The following is a 24,651-nucleotide window of genomic DNA, read 5'->3' as shown; positions in this document are numbered from 1 at the left end:
ATAGGAATGCTGACAATGTGTTGAAAAAGTCAATCTCCAAATTCAGCAAATATGTTGTCAACGAGAAACTCCACCATACTAATCACTTGTTCTTCTGTGTAGCATTTTTATCTTTTTATTCCCTATTAACAAAATAAGCCATTTGGTATTCCACAGCAATAAATTTATAGCATGTGCTACCATTTTTATATTGAAAAGCATTGTGGATTATTTCTTTTAGACAAATTTTCAATTTCACATGGGGAGAAAAGATAAAATATTGAGATAATATTTTTATCACCGTCATCATACCCACTGGAAAAGTGATACATTGTCTCATACAGACTTCCTTGTACATGAATTAACCTTTCTTCAAGTTTACTCTACACCAAAAAGTTGAAATATTCAAAATTGAGCCTTCATTCACCAAAGTTTATAGTAATAAGTCTAAGCATACTAAAGTTTATGTGACATGTAAACACTTGCTTTAAATCAAAGGGTTAAAGTCCCATAACTCTGGGGAATGCCAAATCCAGAAATTTTCAAAGTAAGAAAGTCGCTTATACTCTTACATTCACCAAATCCAACATTTGTAGTTTTTCTAGTAAATAGATCCAAGCATGCTAAACAAAGTGTACAGAAGGTATTTACCCCCTAAATTTGACATTAAATGTCCGGTAACTTTGAAACGAAAAACCAGAAAATTATCAAAATCAAAAGGGAGCTTTCTTGTAACAATCCCAACAAGTGTAGTTTTAAGGAAATCGATCCAAGCATACTGTGGTATGTGCGCGATATGTGAAAAATTGCCTAAAACTGTCAGTTTAAGTCCAGTAACTCTGGAACGACAAAACCAATTCAATGACAGGCGTATAAAATCTGAAAAGGCATTAACAGAACAGTGAAAACTGTGCCAGGTTATCTTTGTCCGAGGCAGTTGCATTCTTAGTTCAAGCACATTGTTTATGAATGTAATTTAATTTTGTATTAACTACCCAAGTCGTACATGCTTAATTAAAAATCGATGTCCAACAGTCATAGTGTTTTTAGTGGTTGACAAGAATATCTGCAATTTATAATAGAGGAATCAAAAAAAGACTTGCAAAAAACTAGCATTTTTATTTTTAACTACATAAATTTTCAATTAACAAACAGTGAAAGGTAAAATATGAAGTATCATTTCCAATTTTAATATTTCAGAGAGATTCAATAACTACGTGAGAATATGTTACAATTGTTTTGACAGTACCAATAAACTCGAGATCATCATAGATACCAGGCTTAAAATTTTGTAAACCAGACGAGTGTTATTTACAAAAGACTCATCAGTGACGCTCGAATACAAAAAGTTTAAAAAGCCAAATAGAGAACAAAGAGCATTGAGGACCCAAAATTTTCCAAAACAGAGCACCTTTTGGGTGTACAAAGATCCAGCACCAAAGAAATGCAATGAGTCTCCTCCATAGGCAGATTTTTATAACTAAAAAAGGGATTTGCCAAGACTTTAATTTATTCTTATCATCACATGAATGTGATTTATTTAAAGCTTTAAAAAAATTCTGTACCTGAATAAATTGAGGTTTCTGCATTTGAAAAAAAACCTATCTTTCTTCTTATTTGTGCCTGCCCAAAATATAAAAAAATTTAATCAAACAAACTGAATATCAAATAAGTCTAAAATTTAATAATATTTAAATTGTAGTTTTTTCCATTTTTGTTTGCCTTTGTGAAATATTTTCCAATAAGAAAATAAATAACATCTGAATACTCTCCATTCTTACAAAATTTATTTGCAACAAATTTGAATAAAAAAGAGATGTTTGACACAAATTTCAAGGAAAAGCAACCAAATAATACAATGCAACAAAAATCTTGAGGTCATCATAAAACTGGCAACCACGAACAGACAACATCATACGGTATGCTACTTGTGATGTTCAAATTTGCTGTTTTAGGAAATATGGGCATATTATGGGTATTTCTCTACTTGCTAAATTTTTGATATGAGCAACAAATTAGTACATCATAAAATAAGTTGCATGTTAGTCATTACACTAGCTTTCAAAGGAAAAAATGGACAGGCTTAAGTGGTATTTACTCTCAGTTTTCAGATAAGAGTAACACAAATCATTTTACTACAAAATTGTATGTATTATATATCAATAACATATATTTTACTTCATTTCATTTCATTAACTATATCTCAACAAACCAAAGAAAAAAAAGATATTCTGGTAGTAACAAAACTATCATAGTATACTCTGATCTGTTGAAAACAAAATGGTATCAAAAATAAATATTCAAAATAACACAAGTGAACACATCTAATTCAAATCAAGTGTAATCTAGTTTCAAACTACATGTACAATGCTAACAGATCTAACTTTAATTACATGGTTAAGGCAAAAATGGTGTTAACATCAATTCCAAGAACTTGAAGCTGTCCTACAATAGTTTTGATACAAATGTAGGTAAAAACATGAAGGGTGTCCTTGTCCTTAAAGGAATATAATATTTAGCATCTTTTGTTTCATTGTTTGATATTGAAAGGATTTGTTTTAAGGTTTTTCGGATGTGAAGGAAAATAAAAAAACATACAGTACATATGAATTTCATAATATAAAAGTTACTTTCAGACTTTCAAGAACTATTGTCTAAATGAAAAGAAGGTTTTAATATGAATCTACACTGCATAACATTAAGGTGAAATGTATCAAATGGACAGAATTTGTATCCACTCTTTTGAAAGCGAGGTATGTTTCACAGTTATAAAGAGGGGTTGAACTACACACTTCAGTTATAATGATGGTTAATCTGACTTGTAAACATATAAAAAACTCAAAATTTAATGCACATTGGAGTCACATAAATTGTAAATTTCAACTCCCTTACTCATATATTTCTGGCAAAGCTCTATATAAGTACTCCTGAGATATGCAACTAAGTACATTGTACATGATTATGGTTGAAGCCAACATCGAACCTAAATAAGGATTTAGTGCAAACAAATAAAATAGAATATCCACAAAAGAAACAATGTATTAAAGAACTATTCTCTAAAAGCTTCAGTGAAATCAAATCTTTGGATCAGGATAAATTGATTGAAAGTTTATAATTAAAATAACTTGCATCTTAGCAAATATTTCAAACAATGACAGGATGAGACCACTACACAATAAATCAAGGTAAGATTGACAAAGTGGATAGACCATGAAGAAGAGAAAAAACTTTTGGGTTGCCAATGGAAAAAGAGGGTTGGATAGGGTAAGGTTTTTTGCCTTGTCACAGGAAACTTACAGATCCCTAAAAGAGTTGTTACAACAGTTTTTTTTAACATGCAGTGTGGTCCTTTCAAAACAAATGCAAAGATTAATGTGTGGTAGTCTCCAAACAAGAGGCAACTGATTCAATGTTCCATTTCCAAACAACAACATTTTAGGAAGAATTGAAGATAAAAGATGCCTATAATATTCAGTAGAAATGGCTATTAATTCTTTGGTCAGCTAATGCAATTCATTTTATAACAAAACTTTTTTTTCTTGCACACATAAATGAGGTTATGTTTAAAAGATATCAAAAGTACAAATGACAAGAACAACATAAAATAAACACATAAGGTATAAAAATAAAATACTAGTCACTAAACTATGAGCAAATTTCAAAAAATATTTTGGCAAGCTCATATTAAACAAGTAAAATTGTAAATGTTTGTATAAGTATGTAAATATCACAGTTATTTTGTCTTTTATCACAGTAATGCCATCATATCCTGAAAATGATATGGCAATCAGATTAAAGTATACATTCATATCATTAGCAAAGGCTATTTCAGAGAAAAAAAACATGTTGTCAGATTGTCAGGCAATTATTTTATGATCCTTGTAATTGTACAATTTTAATGTGATTATGGAATGCCATTTTCCTTTAAAAGTCCTTCTAACTTTCATCTTCTCTCAAATAACATTTACAATATGCATGTAGTGCAAACCTAAGAAGTCATTGTAACATTAAACCCCACTTACCCTCACAAAAAGATACAAAGAGTTTCTTCATTTGCAATCTCTCTAACATTATTTCTGAAATAGCCTTATACCTTATTCTGCTTAATTATATAACTGCAAGTAATGCGATTAAACCTATGTGAAAGGATTGTATAAATAATCATCTAATATAGTCATCATGATTTGTCCTGTCCTGTTGAATCTGGTGCATTTGGCTTGTGATTCTTTAGATATCCTCTCCTGAAAAAGATGTTGTTAATTAATCTTTAATTTTCCTAAATTTGTAATAAGAGTTACAACAAGCAGTCTGTATAATTAATCACTTTGCACATAATGTATCAGTCTTACAGGCTTTCTTTGATGGAAAGCACCCTGTCTACTGTAAAAATGTGCAATTCAAATCAAATGCACTATGAATGTCAAGTTGAATATGACAATTCACATTTATATTTTACTAAGGATACAGGTTATACATATGTTACAGTAACATTATTTTAAAAGATATTTATTTCAATAAATCGCTTCATAGATAAAAATTGAACAACGCAAACCCGCTAAAAACTTTGGGTGAACTCAGGTACTCCAGATGGGTAAACAGTTCATGCATCACATGTGGCAGTTTATAAATTGTGTGCATTCAAAGCACTTTTCTGCATTTAACTTCATTAGGAACTATAAATCCCCAACAATTTACAGCCAAGGATATATGAATACTTGAATATTTGAGAAGCTATAGCACCAACAGAGGCCAAAAAAGAGAAGCCAAATTCATGAAAGGTCAACTTTGCCTGAAGTAGTTATTATATTGTATCATGTATTATAGTATGTTTTATATTGTTATATTATATATATTCATAAACATGAAATTAAAAACCAGGATTCAGAATAAAGTAACACAAATAATGTTCTAGGGCTGTCAAACGTAAATTGTGGCATGCTCTGTAACAAATATAAAATATGGAAAATGTGAAAAATAAAATTGAAAAATACTGAATATACACTGATATATAGAGTAAATATTATGTCAAAAAATTACAAAAAAACAGTACTAAATTAATGTTCTATTAACACATAACATTGATTTCACTTTTCTCTTTGATTTCATTCTGAACAAAGATATTGAGAAAATAAAAAATTGAAACAAATAGGATACAAAGTCTCCCAAACAAATAAGTTTGTGACCAAAATACTGAGGTTCACTGTTAAAACATTGAATGGTTTATTACACTCCTCTAGAACACAAAAATGCAGTAACAAACTGTTAAAGGTGTCATTAAAAGGGAAAGGACTTACCCTGACCCAGTCAAAACCATTCCCCTACCAATACAGCTGACAAACATGAGATGTGAATAGGCATTATCTAGTGAAGTAATTATGTGAACTAGTTGTAATAAAGGTATGTGACAAAATGTATGATGTTGTGAAATTAAGTGTATAATGCAAACATTGTAAATTAAAAATATTTCCTCAAGGTCCTGAACACAGGTGTAAACTTGTGACGATGTTTAGTAAACAGAAGTGTGAATTTGCTTTATCAAATGCTTACCAGGTAAATTAGGTATATCTCCTCTATTTCTAAGGTACCCTCGTCTAAAATGTGTCCATGTCTTATTGAATGATATATGTCAATGAGACCATAACCATAACTTTAAAGTTTCCAGATATAGATATGTAGACACCTTTAACAGGTACTTCAAACAATTATGTGTTCGCATGATCATATATGTGGTTATTCTATTAAAATCATATGACTTCCTTGACCAACTGTAGCTGCTCATAAGGAAGCTATTGCATGAAGGATGAAAACAAAAAATCTGCACTTTTCAGAGACCATGATTTGGTTGACAGTTATGGAGTATTTGTGTAGCATATGACCTAAGATATGCTAAAGTTGTCCTAACCACAATGCTATTTCCCTCAATTGTGACATTACTCAATCTGACTTAATTATTACCATATTTTACTGGCATAAGAAACACAATGGGTCCACATGTGACTCAGGAACTGTTTACCCATCTGGAGCACCTGAGTTCACCCAAAGTTTTTAATGGGGTTGTGTTGCTCAACTTTAGGTATCCTCTGCAATGTTTTATTACTGTTGTTGTCTTTCCATTGTTTTTTATTATTGACCATGGTGTTGTCCGCAAATTATTATTAGATTTATGATTTTTGATTGCCTCCATGTTATCTTCTCTCTCTTTTTATCTGATTTTTGCTGCTCGACATATGTGATGCTTTTTGAGCTTGTTCGCTATTCATACTCACCAGAACAGCATCATATTGTCACTCAGTAATATCAATACACAGAAAACCTGAAAATTGGTTCATATACAGTCTCGATCCTTGTTTCTTAATAAAACTGGGCTGCTATAAAGTTATCATAATTGGATGATAGAAAATAAATACTTCCATGCTTTGAAAAACAACTTCAAAGAATTAAGAAAGGAAAGTTGATCTATATTTTATACATACAATAAAGTGTTGGCTTGTTGAAGTTCTTCGAGTTTTTGTTCTGTCCTCTGCATCCACTCAGCGTATTTTTCACCCCAGGTTTTTTGCATCTGTAAATTTATAATAAACAAGTAATTAACAATAAGGAATACAATCCATACTGCCTCTGATGATCATAGCACGGGTATCTTAAGGGTACTCGCTGCTAAAATTCACAAAATAACATCTTCATAAATAATGAATTTTACAATAGATAAGACAATGTATAATACATTTGTACTACTAAATATACCAAACAGATAGGGATGAGGGCTTGTTTTCGAGATATAATCATTTGAAAAATTTGAATTTTTAGTGAGAAAAGTAAGTAAAAATATAAGTAACAAGAATTTCAAATTATTTCACCAGAAGTGCTTTGAAACATAAGTTTAAAAAAAAGAAATTTAGGGGTTGCTTTGAAAATATTTCTAACACATGGCCTAGGAAAAAAAAGTGTAACAAAATTCACAGGAAAAGTTGAAACTTGAGAAGCAAACATTTTAAAATGATGGATATTAACATATTAAAGTAGCAAATTCTGATTATATGTTGACATTATACTCCATGCATTGATAAGATACTATTTCAAAAGTTTATCAAATAGAAACTAGAGGCTCTCAAGAGCCTGTGTCGCTCACCTGTATTTACTGTTGCTTTGGAAATCATGTAAAATAAGGTTAAAATCATAATTAATAGTATTAGATATTAGATATTATAATGATATCTAAGATAATAACAAAAAACTGTAAAATTTTTGCAAAATTACTAACTCAGGGGCAACAACCCAACAACGGGTTGTCGGATTCGTCTGAAAATTTCAGGGCAGATAATTATAAATCTGATGAACATTTTTGCCACCTGTCAGATTTGCTCTAAATGCTTTAGTTTCAGAGATATAAACCAAAAACTGCATTTTACCCCTATGTTCTATTTTTAACCAAGTCGGCCATGATGGTTGGAAGGCGGGGTCATCGGACAAATTTTTTAAACTAGATATCCTAATAATGATTATTGCCAAGTATGGTTAAATTTGTCTTAGTAGTTTCAGAGAAGAAGATTTTTGTAAAAGATTACAAAAATTTACAAAAAATTGTTAAAAATTGACTATTAAGGGCAATAACTCCTAACGGGGTCGACTGACAATTTTGGTCATGACAACTTATTTGTAGATCTTACTTTGCTTAACATTATTGCTGTTTACAGTTTATCTCTATCTATAATAATATTCAAGATAATAACCAAAAACTGCAAAATTTTCATAAAATTACCAATTCAGGGGCAGCAACCCAACAACAGGTTGTCAGATTTGTCTGAAAATTTCAGGGCAGATAGATCTTGACTTGATAATCAGTTTTACCCTATGTCAGATTTACTCTAAATGCTTTGGTTTCAGAGATATAAGCCAAAATCTACATTTTACCCCTATGTTCTATTTTTAGCCATGGCGGCCATCTTGGTTGGTTGGCGGGGTCATCGGACACATTTTTTAAACTAGATACCCTAATGATGATTGTGGCCAAGTTTGGTTAAATTTGGCCCAGTGGTTTCAGAGGAGAAGATTTTTGTAAAAAGCTAACGACGACGGACGACGACGACGACAACGACGACGACGACAACGACGACGACGGACGACGGACGACGGACGCCAAGTGATGAGAAAAGCTCACTTGGCCCTTCGGGCCAGGTGAGCTAAAAAAGCTAATCAAAATTATGACATACATTTTATTCTTCAATCCTGCTCTTTAAAAATAATTAATTGTGGGTGGTTACATTCACCTTATAATTTTATAAGTAAAATGAAAATGTGATATTATGGGTGGTTGGGGTCTAAAAAGAGTGTTGTCTTCTATGCCCCACATGTGTCTAATTCTGGAACATCCCCAAGAATGCCTGTTCATTCTGATAACCTTACACAATAAAAATGTGTTGATTTGTCCATCAATCTGTTTCCAGATTAGGAAAGCAGATTGTTTTTATTAAACATATATTTTAATATCTTTTGCATATATACCAAAATCCTCAATAAAATTCTTGCCAAAAGGGGAGGAACATAATAATGTTTTGGTCATTGGCCTTTTTCTGTATTTCAAATAATTGTCATGTTGGGTACAAATTTAGGCTATTGGAAAGTCAGATCAGGTGAATATTTCTATAGACATGGTACTCAGTGTTTCTTTTTTTTTTTCCAATGCAATCTGAACTGTTTATGAAATAACAGTTTGACAAGAGAACACAAATTTATTTTGAGTTATCAACATGAAAAAAACTCTATTTTTACAGTTCAATTATTTATCTGACAGACTCTGGTTGACAGAAATACAAAACATACCCTTATATCAGGATGCATCATTTATATCGATCATTTCATATTTTGAGATTAGTAAAGTATTAGTTGTAAAAATCAACATGATCAATGTTGTAACTCTTTGACATATACATGTATTTGCTTAATGAGATTGGAAAAATAAACAATGCATACCTCAATCTTCATTTTTTCTTCATTATCACACCATGTAGCCTCCTTTATACTGAGATCATTAACCAGTGAGTTAACTCTTTCATTGAGGTCGTCATTTTCTACCACCAATGCTGCATTATCCCCCTGTAGTTCTGCTATGTTTTTCCTGAGAGCTTCTATTTCTATATCATGGTCACATGCATATTCCTAAAATCAAAATGTTTCATAGTATTCTTATTGAAAAGAAAGCTTTAACTGAGATGGATAGTTACTCCTGGTCTCTTTTATATCACCTAGACAACATTTTTATGTGTCATTAAAATAGACTCCAGCTGGCCCATGATAAATTGAAATCTGAAAGGTATTGGTGCAGATACTGAGCAAATATTACCCAAGGTATAGGTCTCAAATATTTAAAGAAACATATTTAATGAAATGTTTTGCAGTGCCCAGCTTGACACAACTACAGAAGTTGAACCCTGAACAGTTGGGGAAGTATGGACACAACATTCAAGCTTGATACAGCTCTGAATTTGGATTGTGATTAAATATTTGACACAACATAGGTTTCTGACACAGGATGAATGTGGTCTAAGAACTTAAAATTTTAAATTGGACATTTACCTTTTACGGTTCAATATCCAAAATCTAAATACATGGTTAGATTCAGCATATCAATGAACCCCAAGTATTCAATTTTTTATGAAATCAAACAAAGTTTAATTTTTGACCCTTTGGACGAATTTGATAACAGGGCCAAAAATCCATAAACTGTTATATACAGAGATATGTCTTGCCTTTTTGTTATTTTGAAAGTAAAATGCAAATATTGAAATTAAAATAGCAATATTTTAGCATGCAAGTTATGCAAAATATTCAAAGTCAATGGACCATGACTAAAGGAATAGGTCCAAACATTCTCCATGGAAATGAGATGTGCCAATGCTAATACATATGCATACCAAATATCATTGACCTTCCACTAGTGGTTCCCCATAAACTGACCTAATCACAAACTAATACATGTAAACTATGCAATAGACCATGACTGAGGGGGCAGGCCAGATAATCTCCACAGAAATGAGATGTACCAATGCTAATACAACTGCATACCGAATATCATTGAACAACCACTAGTGGTTCCCCACAAAACTGACATAATCACAACTTAATACATTGTTGCCACCGCCGCTGCAGACACCAGAAACAGCATACAAATGTCTCTCTTTTTGACTCCGTCAAGGCGAGATAAAAATATAAATACACTGTTAGATTCAGCATATCAAAGAACCTCATATATTCAATTTTTGTTGAAACCAAAAGAAAGTTTAATTTTGGACCCTTTAGATCTCAATGAAGGCCAATTTGAAACCAGGCCCATTTTGGACCCCGATTTGGACCAACTTGAAAACTGGGGCCAAAATCAAAAATCTAAATACATGTTAATATTCAATTAATAATTTTGGTCTCTTTAGATCTTAATGTGGACCCATTTTAAAACCAGGCCCATAATCAAAATTCTTCATACATGGTAAGATTCATCATATCAAAGAACCCCCAAGAATTAAATTTTTTTTGAAATCAAATAAATTTTAATGGACCTTTATTTGGACTAATTTGAAAACAGGACCCAAAATTATAAATCTAAATACACGGTTAGATTCGGCATATAAAAAAAAACAAAATAATTCAATTTTTGATGAAATCAAACAAGGTATAATTTTGGACCTTTTGAACCTCAAAGACGACAAATTTAAAAACGGGCCCAAAATCCAGAATCTAAATAACGGTTAGATTCAGCATACTAAAAACCCCAAGAATTAAGACTTTGAATTAAACCCCATTGAAATTGATCAAGAAATAAGCAATTTATACAAAGTATTAGAAAAGTATTGTTTTTGACCCCTTTTTGGCCCCTAATTCATAAATCCTTTGGTCCATAAGCCCAATAACCAATCCCAACTTTCCTTTTTTGATATGGAACCTTGTGGTACAATTTCATAGAAATCCATTGACTTAACTCAAGTTATATTCCGGAATGCAGAAAATTCTTGTTTTTGTTCCAAATTTATGGCCCTTAATTCATAAACAGTTTGGGCCATTACCCTCAAAATCTATCCCAACCTTCCTTTTGAGGTATGGAACCTTGTGGTACAATTTCCATAGATACTCAAGTTATTGTCTGGAAAACAAATGTCTTCAGATGGCGGCGACGACATCGCAATTCCATTATACAGCCACAAATTTTTAAAAAGTGGTCATATTGATTTGATTGTGGTCTAGTGTCTTAAACTCATGGTCTCACAAGAAACCTCTAGATATTTTTTTCCTTAACTATTGTGCATTAAGGTAAACAGAATTTACCATAATGCACACAAGTTTAGGAAAAATACAATGTATCTAAATGTTCTCACTATGAAATATGATTTTGTTACACAATTCTGGTTTTTGAATAATTTACTGTTGTTTATAATCTTTAACAGTACTAGTATGCAAAAGCTCATACATTTAGGCATAAGAAAATACAATCTTTGAATCATCTTAAATTATCAGCAAGTGTTCTTGGGTAGGTATTTTAAGTCTCTTATTAGTTCTTTTGGATATTCGAGTCCTATATGGACAGAACCTACTTACAGATCAATCATATGCGTCCTCTTTAGCTCATTTTTTACAGGTTTTACTTAAGCACAGTTTAATGTTATACCAGCAGGGTTTCCCCTGGGTCAAATTTCTTTTTCGCCACCTTTTTCGCCAAAACAATATATTTTTTCACGATTTTAATTTGTTTTTCGCCAACTAAAATAAACATATTTTTAGTTCATAATTCTTTCCAACAAAAAAAAATCAGTTCGCAACATTGTTGTCTATTATAATTCTATATATCAGGGTTTGAAATTAGCAGGGGCCCACTCGCCATTGGCCCCTAAAATTTGGTGTGGGCTACTAAAATTCCTGCTTTTCTTGTATAGAACTATATATATTGGCTACAAAATTTAAGCTGTGGGCTACCATGCCAAATTTCAACTTCAATCCCTGTAATATCTATTTTTTATCTACATTGTAATAAATAATAACAAACATTTACTTTTTGAAGGATACTGTATAATTGCAATATAGATAATGAAGGAGTCATTTTTAGACTTCTGGGAACAGGGGATTCATCTTCAATAAGTTTATCTGATATTTCCCGTCTAGTTGAAGGATAAAGACTTAAGTCAGAGATTTTTCTTACTTTTGAATATATTTTGTAATGACAACCGTTTTCTTTTCCCAACCATCATCAAAAGAAAAAGTCGAGAGGTAAAGCTTCAAACGTGTGCGTCACTAAATCGATTGTAAAGTACCCACTCCAAAACAGTTATTTCTATCAAAGTTAAAGGATAAAGTTTAAAGTCAGATATATTTCTTACTTTGGAATATTTTTCATCATAACAACAGTTTTCTTTTTCAGACCTTCGTTAAAAGAAAAAGACGAGACATATAAAAACTTCAAACACGTGCGTTGCTAAAACGATTGTGAAGTACCAACTTCACAACAATTATTTCTATCAAAGTTGTAAATAAATCCTTTAGGTGACCTATTTTGCCATTTAGCACACCATTTCATTAAACAATACAATAAACACCTTTATTAATAAGTCCATTGTTGCCGATAGCTTTAAAATGCAATCAGCTGATTATTTATTTTCTATCAAAATCGTAACGAGTTCAAGGTGAATTCCCAGTATTGCCTGATCATGGAAAAAGTCAGAAAAACCTGAAAAAGTACCGTAGACAAGATAGAGGAAGTCGTACCATTATATTTCTTGCCAAATTCTTTCGCCAATTATGAATTTTAATCACCACAATTTTAATTTTGCACAAAAATACTATCATTTCATGCACAGAGTAAACTACCGTATAGTAATGTCATCTACAAATATAGCAAAATAAATTACACAATGAAAACTTCAGATATGTTGGTATGTCTATTTTGACTGCTTAACACTAATCATGGTATAAAATAAGCAAACCAGAGGATATAACTTACCTCAACTAAATCTTTCTTCATTTGTTCCATTTCTTCTGCAAATCTTCTCTTCAGTTCATCAATCTCTCTATTTTTCCCTTCAAGTTCTTTATTCTTGGCAGTGTTATCAGATTTCTTTGTATCAGTTGTTTTACTATCTCTGTATATATTTGATTGAAGAAATAAAATACAATGTATTGCTATACGCATAAAATTACAAACTGCTTTCTTGGTTTGTCAGATTTGTTTTGTACATGTTGCAAATTAATATAAAACATGATCTATAAACAGTTACAAATTTTCATGAAAGTATTGTTTTTGTTTTTTTGGGAGTGGCAGTCATCAGGGGGTTCACATTTGCTTTCAATAATGAAAATTCTAGATCTCCAGGACCATTTGAATTTTCAAGTGAAAGGACCCCTTTAAAAAGAATTTCTATACATATTTAATACTATATAATTTATAATCGAATTCTGCAAAACAATTTTAACTGAAGAGTATTTTGTACTTAAAAAATGCTTTCCTTGCCTTTTTCCAAATGGTAATCCTACTTCTAACACTTTTTGTTCACGTTTCGTGATGGTTGTATTCTTTGCCTTTCGTAATTCGTCAAGTCTCTTCTTCAAACCCGCTACCTCATCTTCAAGCTAGTAAACATTAAAATCAATTGTTTTATTCAATTAGTTCATACCAAAATCTGGTACCTACATTTTGTAAGCTCAAATGACTGGGGACCAATTAGAATAATTTTAGTGGTTCTTAAGGGATACTGGCAAGCTCCTTGGTGTTGAGAAAATAAAAAGCAGGGAGTTGAAAATTGGTAGCACCATGATATAACTACAGTCTACTTTACAAACTAATTTTCATTTTTGTACTGAGCAGGAGTTATTACCATTTGTTGAGTTTTCAAGAACAATAGCTTACTTTCCCCTGAGCTGGACACCACAAAAAACATCAATTCATTGCATAAAACAGGAACTTTTAAGGATCACATAAACAATAATTTAATATATCACCCAAAGTCTTTTTCAATCCTTTGTTACTAAAAAAAAAATTGCAGAACTGTCACTGAATTAACAGATTAATACCTGCCCAGAAGTTGGACAGCAACTGTTGACTGAAAAGCATCAAATGAGCTAAGAACTATTTTGAAACGTAAGATGTTCTTAAAACTGAAATTAAAAAAGAAAGTAGGATGCAATTATGTTCGACAACTAGTTGTGCATTTTACAAATATCAGGAAACTGCATCAATGTGTACTTTAAAAAAATAAATGTTAGGCTGGCATAACTACCGGTACCTAAATATAAGTTTATATCTGAATATATGTATCCAATTCTAAAAGATTAAACCTGAACTATTCCTCAAAAGAATGATCACTTACTATTATGACATGGCCTTCATTCAACATCAATTTTCTTTAGTTATGCCACACCAAAATAACAACATAAACATGACTTATGACAAAGAGATCAATTTCTCTTAGTACATTGTAGTACGACTTTCTCACCTCTTTGACTCGTAGTTTTAGAACGACATCATTCTGTCTACTGTCTGTAGGTTTCTTGGTTGTGGCCATATTTATCGGTGTTTATCTACAAATGTACAGAAAATGGAAACAATATGAATAAATTGAAATATGGGAAAAACATCAATGAGTCAGCTACCAACAACACAAATTAAAGGCTCTATAAAGCCTGCTTGCCCACCTGGATGTAGAATGAAACTTATTTAACAGCCAAAAAGATTAAAACAAACATCTTAATCACCCTACTTAAGTTTTCAGACAAAATACAGACACAAAAAGAGTAATACAATGGAAAAGGGTACACATTAAAAAGTAACACAGTCTCCCAGAACAAAAGCAGTTCCTGAAACTCAGTTAAAGTGAATTTTAAGGGATTTTGATTGGTCTTCATCAAAGTTATAACACATCATTAAAGCAGCCCAAATCAAACAAGTTACAATATTCTATACATGCTATATTGCTCTTCCTCAAATCATCTAAATCATCATGATCATATGGTCATAGTACATACTTTTTGGGGACTGGGAGAAAGTGTGTTACAAAGCAGGGTTATCAAAGGATTGTGATTTAGAAAATAAATTATCTCCCCTTCGTAAAAATTTCATGATTATGTCAAAGCAAGTGGAAAGTTAATAAAAAGTGCATTAAAGATGTCAGTATTAGTGTTATACAATCTATGTACCAATCTTGACAATTTTGTAAATTCAATACACAAATTTGGAAGGTGTGCAGTCATTGAAAACTTGACTAGATCAGTCAGAGGTAAAACTTATACAAGTGTTTTTTATGTACTGGTACAGGTTAATTATTTTGGAGGTAAAGCTATATCCCTTACACATTCAGATTTTTTTTACTAATATATTAAAGTAAAAATGTCATATTCTTCTACTCTTGAATTTCTCTTGACTGCTCGCTCTAATAGACCACTTTCGAGTTATGTCCTTCACCGTAAAAGTTCGTCAATTATGCGCACCTTTATGACATCATTTACAAGATAGAGGGGACCGCCTGTATCCCTGCACTATCAAAGTTCATCAAGCGTCTCCGTGATCGTCATTATGCAGGACAAACTAGAAATAATGTTTATTCTGTAGGTACTTAATCACAATTCCCTAATGACAGCAGTGCTGATTATCAATTATAAGATGATGATGATGATGGATGGCTGCTTACCGTCCATCTGCAAATTAATATACATATTCAGGACGAGAACATGTTAATGTAAATGTTAATGCCCCATAATGCACAAATGATGTTCACTAAAACCAAAGTTTTTCATACTTTTTGACGGAAATGCAACGAACTTGAAAGTGGTCTATTGTCTGTCATTAATACATGTAAAAATGTAGTTAGTTGTCTTTACATTGTTAACTCATCATAAAAGTATAATTTCATGGACAATGAAAATCTCATTTGTCTGTTTTCTTCAAAATACTGCTCATTTACAAGCCTCCACGGAGGTATTTTTGAAGGTCTTGCGCAGTTACTTAACATCTGTGCGCAATTGGTTTCTTTGCTTAGTTCTTGAGATAAAAGGTTGAACTGTAATCAAAAATAAATAAGCAAGCCAGAAAATTCTGTTTTGGCATGTTTTGACCTCCCAAAACTTGAGAATTTAAGGGGTTGTAAAAAAAATTACTTGGATAAGTAAATTTTTGGATGATTAAGGGGAGATAATTCAAACCTTGAAAATAAAATAAAAATCTTAGTTTTTAATCTTTAATCTGTTCATCATGTTCATGGATGAATTAGATATTGTATGTGAACCATATTTTGCATGAAATTATGTCTAGAGAACAACATTTCATTCATAGAGGACATTATTTAATGTTTCAACTAGTCCCAACCTGTCATTTTAACTCTCACATTCACGACATTACATTATCAATTATTTTTAACACTTGTATTTATATAACTTCATTTTGTTGCATATTTGTTAGTACCCACTGCTTTATTTTAGCCTGTATTAAAATTCACATATTGTCGCCAATAAAACACACAAAATGTGAATTTGAATATGTGAAAACGTTAAAAATTTTGGAATGTGGTGATTTTTGTTTATATAATCCAACGGAAAACATTAACTAGCACGGGTCTCATTATATTGCTATAATCAAAATGAATTAAAAATGTGAAACGCATGTGATATTTCTTAAATTGACTTCTAAATGCAAAATGAATATAAATTATGTGTCTTACAAAACAATTACATTACAATAACATGGACAGGGCATCAAAATATTTCTTGTCTCAACCACAATGTTAGTAAAGTGTTGATTTTGTTATCCAGTAGTCTACAATTTTGTACAATTCGAGTTGGCCTTTCGTTTTTGAATCTTAAGAAGTGGCAGAGTTATTTTCGAAAGTAAAGAAGTACCTTGTAGGTACACTGTTTAAAATACTTATGAATTGGTAATTGGAGATTTGAAGAATTTAAGAACGTTCTCCACCGATTGTATGTGCTTTCTATACAAATGTTCACCTATTTTGAAAGAATTCATTGAGTAATATTTTAGAAAATAAAAGCACTGAAGCATTAGTTTTATATTTTCCGTTATAGTTCAACGAGCCAAAATTGCATGCAATTTTTTTTTAAACTGTGACATAGCCCATTTGCTGTATCTTGACCGTTAGGTATGTCAACGTATATTTGTTCCGCCTAACAGAAGTTCCACTGGAAACTTTGTTATAAACAATGTCATAATATCTGTTACTGTTGGAACAAATTATATTCTATACCATTTATTCCGTTAGGAACATATACTGTAATATTTATTCCAGTGGAAATAATATTCGAGAATATCTTTTCCATTTGGAACTTATATTATGAAGAAACTTCTATTTCGTGACAGGTACACATCCCCGGGGATAATGACAAGGATTAAGTTATAATTCAGTTATATCAACATATATGAACAAAACAGTACACGAACGCAATGTATAATACCGATGTAATAATAATTACTACAAAAAAATAAAAATCACCGGTGTAATAACAACAAAAAACAATATACAGATGTTTTTAAATGTTCAGTTCTTATGTAAAGTAATATCAAAAGGGGATATTGTTCTCGCATTTGTAGTCGTAACTTTAATATACTTTGACGCAAAGTCTTTGTTACGCTCCCTACACATGCTCTGAGGTGGCAATTCACATTCGAATCATCGTCGATAAGACAAAAGTTTTCCGATGATTACATGATGGTAAACAAACCAACATTCGGAACGAAACCTGATCCAAAAACCTAGCAATCCCTGATTTTAAGGACACTTGACCTTTACTAGATTCACTTGTTGTCGAGTATCGAGTTGCGAGTAGTTACGAAAGTTGAGTTGTGAGTTACGAAAGTCGAGTTGCGAGTTACAAAGGTCGAGTTGCGAGTTACGAAGGTCGAGTTGCGAGTTACGAAAGTCGAGTTGCGAGTTACGAAGGTCGAGTTGCGAGTTACGAAGGCCGAGTTGCGAGTTACGAAAGTCGAATTGCGTGAAAATGGGGAAAACTATTTTAATTTTTTGGTGTACCTCTTTAACATTTTTGAATGATGATTGCTTATAGAATTGTATACAGTATTATTGATTCTTTTTGTTGTTTGGGCCTCATCTGAGTCTCGTGTAAAAAAAAAATATGAATGGATTGCTTACATAATCACTACGCAAAGTATTTTCTGAAGAAACAGATAGCCTATTGAAATACAGCGGATGGCTTGTAGTTTAATTATTATTAAATTTCATAGCTAGCACCGTCATATTAAGCGTAAAGGGAGATAGCAACTAAACTATAGTACATACATGTAAAAGACCCCTTCTGTAGATTTCGTTAAGAGTGGACTCTTTGGGTCAGCTGCAGAGGCAATATTTGTTAGGGACCCCAAAATTTATTCTTTGGCAGTGACACTCAAAATTGTGGACGTTGAAGTTACTAGTATATATGTCTACATTGGCTAGAGGTGAAGGGGGAAGGCTGAGCGCTCATAAAACCTGTTTAACCCAGCTGCATTTTTGCGTCTGTCCTTAGTCAGTAACCTCTAGCCTTTGTTGGTCTTGTATATTTTTTAATTTTGGTTCATCTATATGTTTCGGAGCATAGAATGGTGTCCATTTTCTTGATCTAGTGAACATTGTGTTTCGGGGCCTGCTCGGGGCTGCCTCTAGGTGTGGGATTTCTCGCTGTATTGAAGACCCATTGGTGGCCTTGGGTTGCCTTGTATATTTTGGTTGGGTTGTTGTCTCTTTGACCCATTCCCCGTTTCCATTCTTTATTCTTTACATGCAGCTGTCAAAGATACTTTTGTAAAAGAGGCAAAAGATGCAGTTTTGGAATATGTAACTTCTTTCTAAAAAGTGAATTAATCATACCCAAATAAATCAAGTTCATTTAGGAATAACATGCTGACAAATATAACTCTTTTTACTTTTTTTTTGACACGAAACTCATTGCGCAGTAGATGGGAAATTGATTACATAAAATTTGAACTGTCTGTATAAAACGTCAAAACATTTTTAAAATCAATATGAAAAAAGTTCAGTTTTAAAGAGTTGTTAGTTATTTGAAAAGTATTTATAAAAAAACAGAACAATTCAGAGAAATTCAACATTGATCAATGAACCATGAAAATATGGTCAAGGTCAGATGAAACATGCCAGACATTTATTTACACCTTACAATCATTCCATAAACCAAATATAGTTCACCTATTTCTTATAGTATCTGAAAAACAGACTAAACAAGAAAAATATAGCATTGACCAATGAACCATGTAAATGAGGTCAAGGCCATTGGTCATATGACGGACGGAAAGTTCGTAAGATAAGGCCTCTATATACTAAGTATGAGGCATCCAGGTCTTCTTTCTTCTGAAATACTAAGCTTTTAAGTCAAGAGCTAACGTCGCCGCCGCCGGATCACTAACTATTTGGAGACAGCTTTTCCTACGTGTTATCTTAAATTATGCCACTGGAAACTCTTAGTTTAGAATCTTTCATCTAGACAGCAGCCCTAAATCCTGGGTTATGCATTCTACCATAAAAGAAAGGCGGAACATACCGAAAGGGGGATTTAAAACTCTTTGGTCAAATACAAAGTGACAAATCCAGGTCAAGGCCATTGGTCATATGACGGACGGAAAGTTCGTAAGATAAGGCCTCTATATACTAAGTATGAGGCATCCAGGTCTTCTTTCTTCTGAAATACTAAGCTTTTAAGTCAAGAGCTAACGTCGCCGCCGCCGGATCACTAACTATTTGGAGACAGCTTTTCCTACGTGTTATCTTAAATTATGCCACTGGAAACTCTTAGTTTAGAATCTTTCATGTAGACAGCAGCCCTAAATCCTGAGTTATGCATTCTACCATAAAAGAAAGACGGAACATACCGAAAGGGGGATTTAAAACTCTTTGGTCAAAGACAAAGTGACAAATCCATGTCCAAATTAAACCACGAAAAAATACAAAACAAATCGCTGTTCACAAAAGGCAACATCACAAACCGATCATAATCTGATTTTAATTGCGTTGGAAGGATAAGTATATTTGGTTCACCATACGGAACGAATCGTGTTGCTCATGATTTACAAATTGACAATGTCTCTTTTGTTGTTCCATATTCGAGACAAAAAGATGATACTAGTGTAATAACACTGTGTTAATGGTTGTGATTCACTGTGAACCAGTTCTCAGTATTTAGCCGAGAGGAACATTTTATTGGTCCTTTTTGTCTATGGTCTCTATTTTGAGGAGAATTGAAAATAATAATAATCTATGTTACCATACCATCATACACACTAATATAGGTTTCAGTTTGGTTAGATTAGCACATGATTTTTCAGGGAAAATTAATCTATTTAATTATTTACCACAGAGAGCATTCATTATCTTACATGGTACCGGTAATTCCAAATTTTCTGAAAGTGTTTTATGCCTGTCTGAAAACGAATTAGCAACTTCAAGCTTGAAAATATGTGAATAGATCGGAAAAACTATCAGAAATATATAAGGTCAATAAAGTACCCATAACTTCTTCGTCTGTCATCTTTCTTGGTGTTCCCGGCTGTGTTTTTATCAACTAATTTTCTCTCTTTTGGCACTTTGGTATTCCACTTTTACATTACACACCACATGAAACCCAAACAATATGGTAAAATGTAACATTTTTACCTACGCAATATATGAAAAGGTATACATTTTTAAAATCTAAAATATATGAAAAGGGTGGGGTAACAGAACCCCAGCAGCACTCCCTATCAATTAAGTAATAAAGTGCCCCCCCTCCCCCGAGACGTAACGAGACTGATATTGATTACGTGACGTCATACACATACAGCCGCGATATCGTGGCGGATAAAGAATAGTTGCAGTTGACTGTATTACATATACAATTTGTCTGTATTTACTACTCAGTATATAATACACGTTTTTTTTTTATATAATGCACAATGGCTATCTTTTTCATTTTTTGGGGGTACATGCGTCCTTTAAGGATACATTTTTTTTTCAAATATTTCCAGAAATAAAACACCAAATGTGTTTTGTTTTCATTAAAATCCGAACAATTTATTATAAACCTAATGTCAATAAATATATTTTTTCCTAATTTTCAGTAGAAATAATCTTTAAATTTATTCACTTCCATTCTAGACAATTTTTTCTCAAGTAATTCAGAATCCAACAATTCTTTAAAAAAAAAACCTACGCCTCTCCAAAATATGGATGGCAGATGCCTTAAAGTACAACTTGATGCCATACTTACCCGGGTAAAAAAAAATTCAGGTGCTCTCGTGACCCCGTCACATTCTGTATGTATGTGCCTGTCCCAAGTCAGGAGCCTGTTATTCAGTGGTTGTCGTTTGTTTATCATGTTTATGTGTTACATATTTGTTTTTCGTTCATTTTTTGTACATGAATTAGGCCGTTAGTTTTCTCGTTTGAATTGTTTTATATTGTTATTTCGGGGCCTTTTATAGCTGACTGTGCGGTATGGGCTTTGCTCATTGTTGAAGGCCGTACGGTGACCTATAGTTGTTAATTTCTGTGTCATTTGGTCTCTTGTGGAGAGTTGTCTCATTGGCAAGCATGCCACATCTTCTTTTTTTTTTATATATGCATGATATTAAAATGAAAAGGAAGCACATTTTGTTTTAGAAAAATGTACAATACCCAGCTGATATCTGAAACTACAACATTTGTATCAAGACTGCATGCAGGTAAAAAAGTAAACTTGTGACAGACAAGGCTTCCGTGCTCATACCGTAAAACACACGCCATAACATTCCTTAAAACTGTCCCTTTTATTTTTTTGTAACAGCGGTATAGCTTATTGTAGAATAAAGTTTTCCAAATTAAAAAAAAAATCATATTATGATCTATGCCAGGAAGTTACCATAATGCCATAGAAAGACATCTATAGCATCCTATTTTTTTGCGTTGTAGTTTTCAGATATACATACATTGAACAACTCGATTATTAACTATTTGGTATATATATGCACTCTCCGCTTGGGGTTGAATCACAAAACTAACAAAGTTCAAACTTATTTAATTTATCACATAAAGCACATAACATTATCACATTTCTGACTAATTCATGCGATATTTTCTAAAGTTAAATGTGCAATTGTGCCTATATCACCCTAAACCTTTGCGAAAGAAAAAGAGTTAGCACTTGGTATGCTAATGAATATCCTTTATTAAAACGTCACTGATGAGTCTTGTATAGACGACACGCGCGTCTGGCGTAGAAAATATTATAAGCTTGGTACCTTTGATAAGTATTTACTTTAGGCCTAATACAGTGTCATATTCTGTGAGATGTCGATAATTTGCAAGTATATTTCATTTGTCTACATGATTTATTTTCTTATGCTTGATTTGTTCAGTACGGTATACATTTTGTCTTATACCATTTGTACATTATATCCTGCTTTATTTTAGAAAATGAACAATGTCGCTCTCATGAAAGAAATTTAAGCGTGCGTGACTTTTCAACATATAGACTCTTATAAATAAGTATCACATAACTCTTTCAAATCCTGCAATCAAAATACCGGGACCCTTCCTCATGCAGTGTATAACAACTAAGTTCGGGTACATGTATGCTTTGTTATTAAATGCGAAGCAAACCTGAAAATTCTGTTTCAAAAATCAAACGACACGACCGTTTATATATACGACCGTTTATATATATAATTCTTAGGAAATTAGAGAAACAAAATATTTTTGTAACTCGCAACTCGACCTTCGTAACTCGCAACTCGACCGTCGTAACTCGCAACTCGACCTTCGTTACTCGCAACTCGACTTTCGTAACTCGCAACTCGACCGTCATAACTCGCAACTCGACCTTCGTAACTCGCAACTCGACTTTCTTAACTCGCAACTTGCAACTCGACGATAAGAAACCCTCTGTCCGAGACACTGGTGTCATACCACATTCACTTGTTGAATGATGTCCCTGACTCGGAACATATGCCTAACTGCCCTTTCATTGAATATTCGACTGTCATCGAAAAGCATGATTTTATGATTAGGTTTCAATAATGTGTATTTTGAAATGATATATCTATCAAGAGAAATTGTGTCCTATCTGAAATTTGATTGTTTATTCCATATGCATTACATTATAACAAAAGTCAAAAGTTCTAAAAAAAAAACCCATATTTAACCAAATTTGGTTAAACAGGCTTTTTAATGATAATACAAAATTAACATTCCAAAGTTGGAAACAAGTTAAGGACAAATCGTAAATTTAAAACCATTTTCAAATTAGTAAAAAACTTAAGTTGTGGTACTAAAAATGAAAGAAGATTGTTAACAAAATTTAGAGTAAGCTCACATAACCTCAAGATTGAGATGTGAAGATATTGTAACTTGGATATTTTAGTGAAAGAAAAAGTTATTTATGAAAATTCTGTTGAAGATGAAATCCATTCTTTAATTCAATGCCCATGCTACGTGGTCTTACAAGTGCAAGGTTAGCTTGTTTCTTTACTTCTCCCAGTGCCCAAGAAACACCTAATGAATGACAGTGCTCTTATTCTCGCGGTTACAATTTTCTGAAGCGGGGTTAAACGTGTTTGAAGGCGCCAACTCTCCCCTAACATGGAACAATGGTGTAATGGAACAACACAAGAACAAACTATGCAAAATAATAAACGAATAACTAATGCGAGAATCAGCAAAAAACGACAACAACTCAATTACAGGCTCCTGACTTGGGACAGGCACAAATAGAATGTGACGGAGTTTAACATGTTTGAAGGCGGCAACCCTCCTCCTAACCTGGGACAGTGGTGTAACAGTAAAACATAAGAACAAACTATAAAAATCAGTTGAAAAGGTATGACTGTCAATTGCACAAAAGAGAGGTGAATTAAAGGATTGTCAGTACGCTTCTATATATATCCTTCTCACTAAAGCTCTCTTTGAATGAATCAAAGTTGTTTTGTAGGTACTGTTTGACACCCTCTATATTGTCTTTTTTTATAGGCGCAATAGCAGTATAATTTCCATGCCGGCTTAATTTCTCACTACTTTTGGTTTTACAATTATTGTGGTGACAAATATTATGTGATCACTCATTGCATCATTCTGTGATGTCCACAAGTTGAATCAAGTTTTTATTATAGATGTTACAACTAATTTATCTAAAATTGTATTCCCTCTTGTTGGTTCGTTTACGCATTGGTGTACGCAATCTTCATCAACTATACGGAGTAAGTCTAAAAATTCATTATTTAGTTCTTTTGTGTAATTTGGTTTATGTTTAATATTACTTGATGCCTCCAATTGTGACATCTTGGTCCCACCATTTATCTGGAAGGAAAAAAATCTCCAGCAGGTACGATATTTGGTAGTGTTCTTTTGTGGGCGAGTAGGCTGCTAAGTGATGCATTCAGGCTCAGAATAGCTGATGTGTCATTGTGTTGTTTATGATATAAACAACCGGTATATAGTGTGCTTTGCATCCTTTCAGTTGAACATTGGTCCAAGTTCACAATCTGAGTCAAGAATTAATATATTCACCAGATAGAGCAAACAATGTCCTGTCGTGCTGCTTTTATTACACCTCCGTCTTCGTGTCCTTTTGGGTTATTATATCTTTGAGTGCGACTTCATATCGCTAAGGGTCTAATATCCGATGTTGAAGGTTATATCCAGTTGTGTTTCTTGGAGATGAATTCTACAAGGCTGC

The 24,651-nt window shown here is 32.6% G+C and overlaps 1 protein-coding gene across 4 annotated transcripts; it reads right to left on the bottom strand.

Moving 5' to 3' along the window:
- Positions 1-1,083: 1,083 nt before the first annotated feature.
- On the bottom strand, positions 1,084-16,736 carry LOC127703290 (repetitive organellar protein-like). Of its 4 annotated transcripts, XM_052207814.1 has the most exons (8): positions 16,665-16,725; positions 14,448-14,532; positions 13,466-13,584; positions 12,959-13,097; positions 8,950-9,135; positions 6,453-6,541; positions 5,527-5,570; positions 1,084-4,220 (listed from the first exon to the last, which is right to left on the bottom strand). In XM_052207814.1, exons 2-8 carry the CDS (start codon positions 14,514-14,516, stop codon positions 4,207-4,209), a joined length of 660 nt encoding a protein of 219 aa, XP_052063774.1. In that variant the 5' UTR covers positions 14,517-14,532; positions 16,665-16,725; the 3' UTR covers positions 1,084-4,206. The 4 variants fall into 4 exon arrangements, with proteins under 4 accessions (XP_052063774.1, XP_052063772.1, XP_052063771.1 ...); XM_052207812.1 differs by lacking the exon at positions 5,527-5,570 and having other exon boundaries at positions 16,676-16,736; XM_052207811.1 differs by lacking the exon at positions 5,527-5,570.
- Between the last annotated feature and the right edge of the window lie 7,915 nt (positions 16,737-24,651).

Source organism: Mytilus californianus, unplaced genomic scaffold, assembly GCF_021869535.1.
Source record: "Mytilus californianus isolate M0D057914Y unplaced genomic scaffold, xbMytCali1.0.p SCAF_5, whole genome shotgun sequence".
Classification (NCBI taxonomy): Eukaryota; Metazoa; Mollusca; class Bivalvia; order Mytilida; family Mytilidae; genus Mytilus; species Mytilus californianus.
The sequence above is the reverse complement of the archived record's forward strand: the minus strand, read 5'-3'. Positions and strand labels throughout refer to the sequence as shown.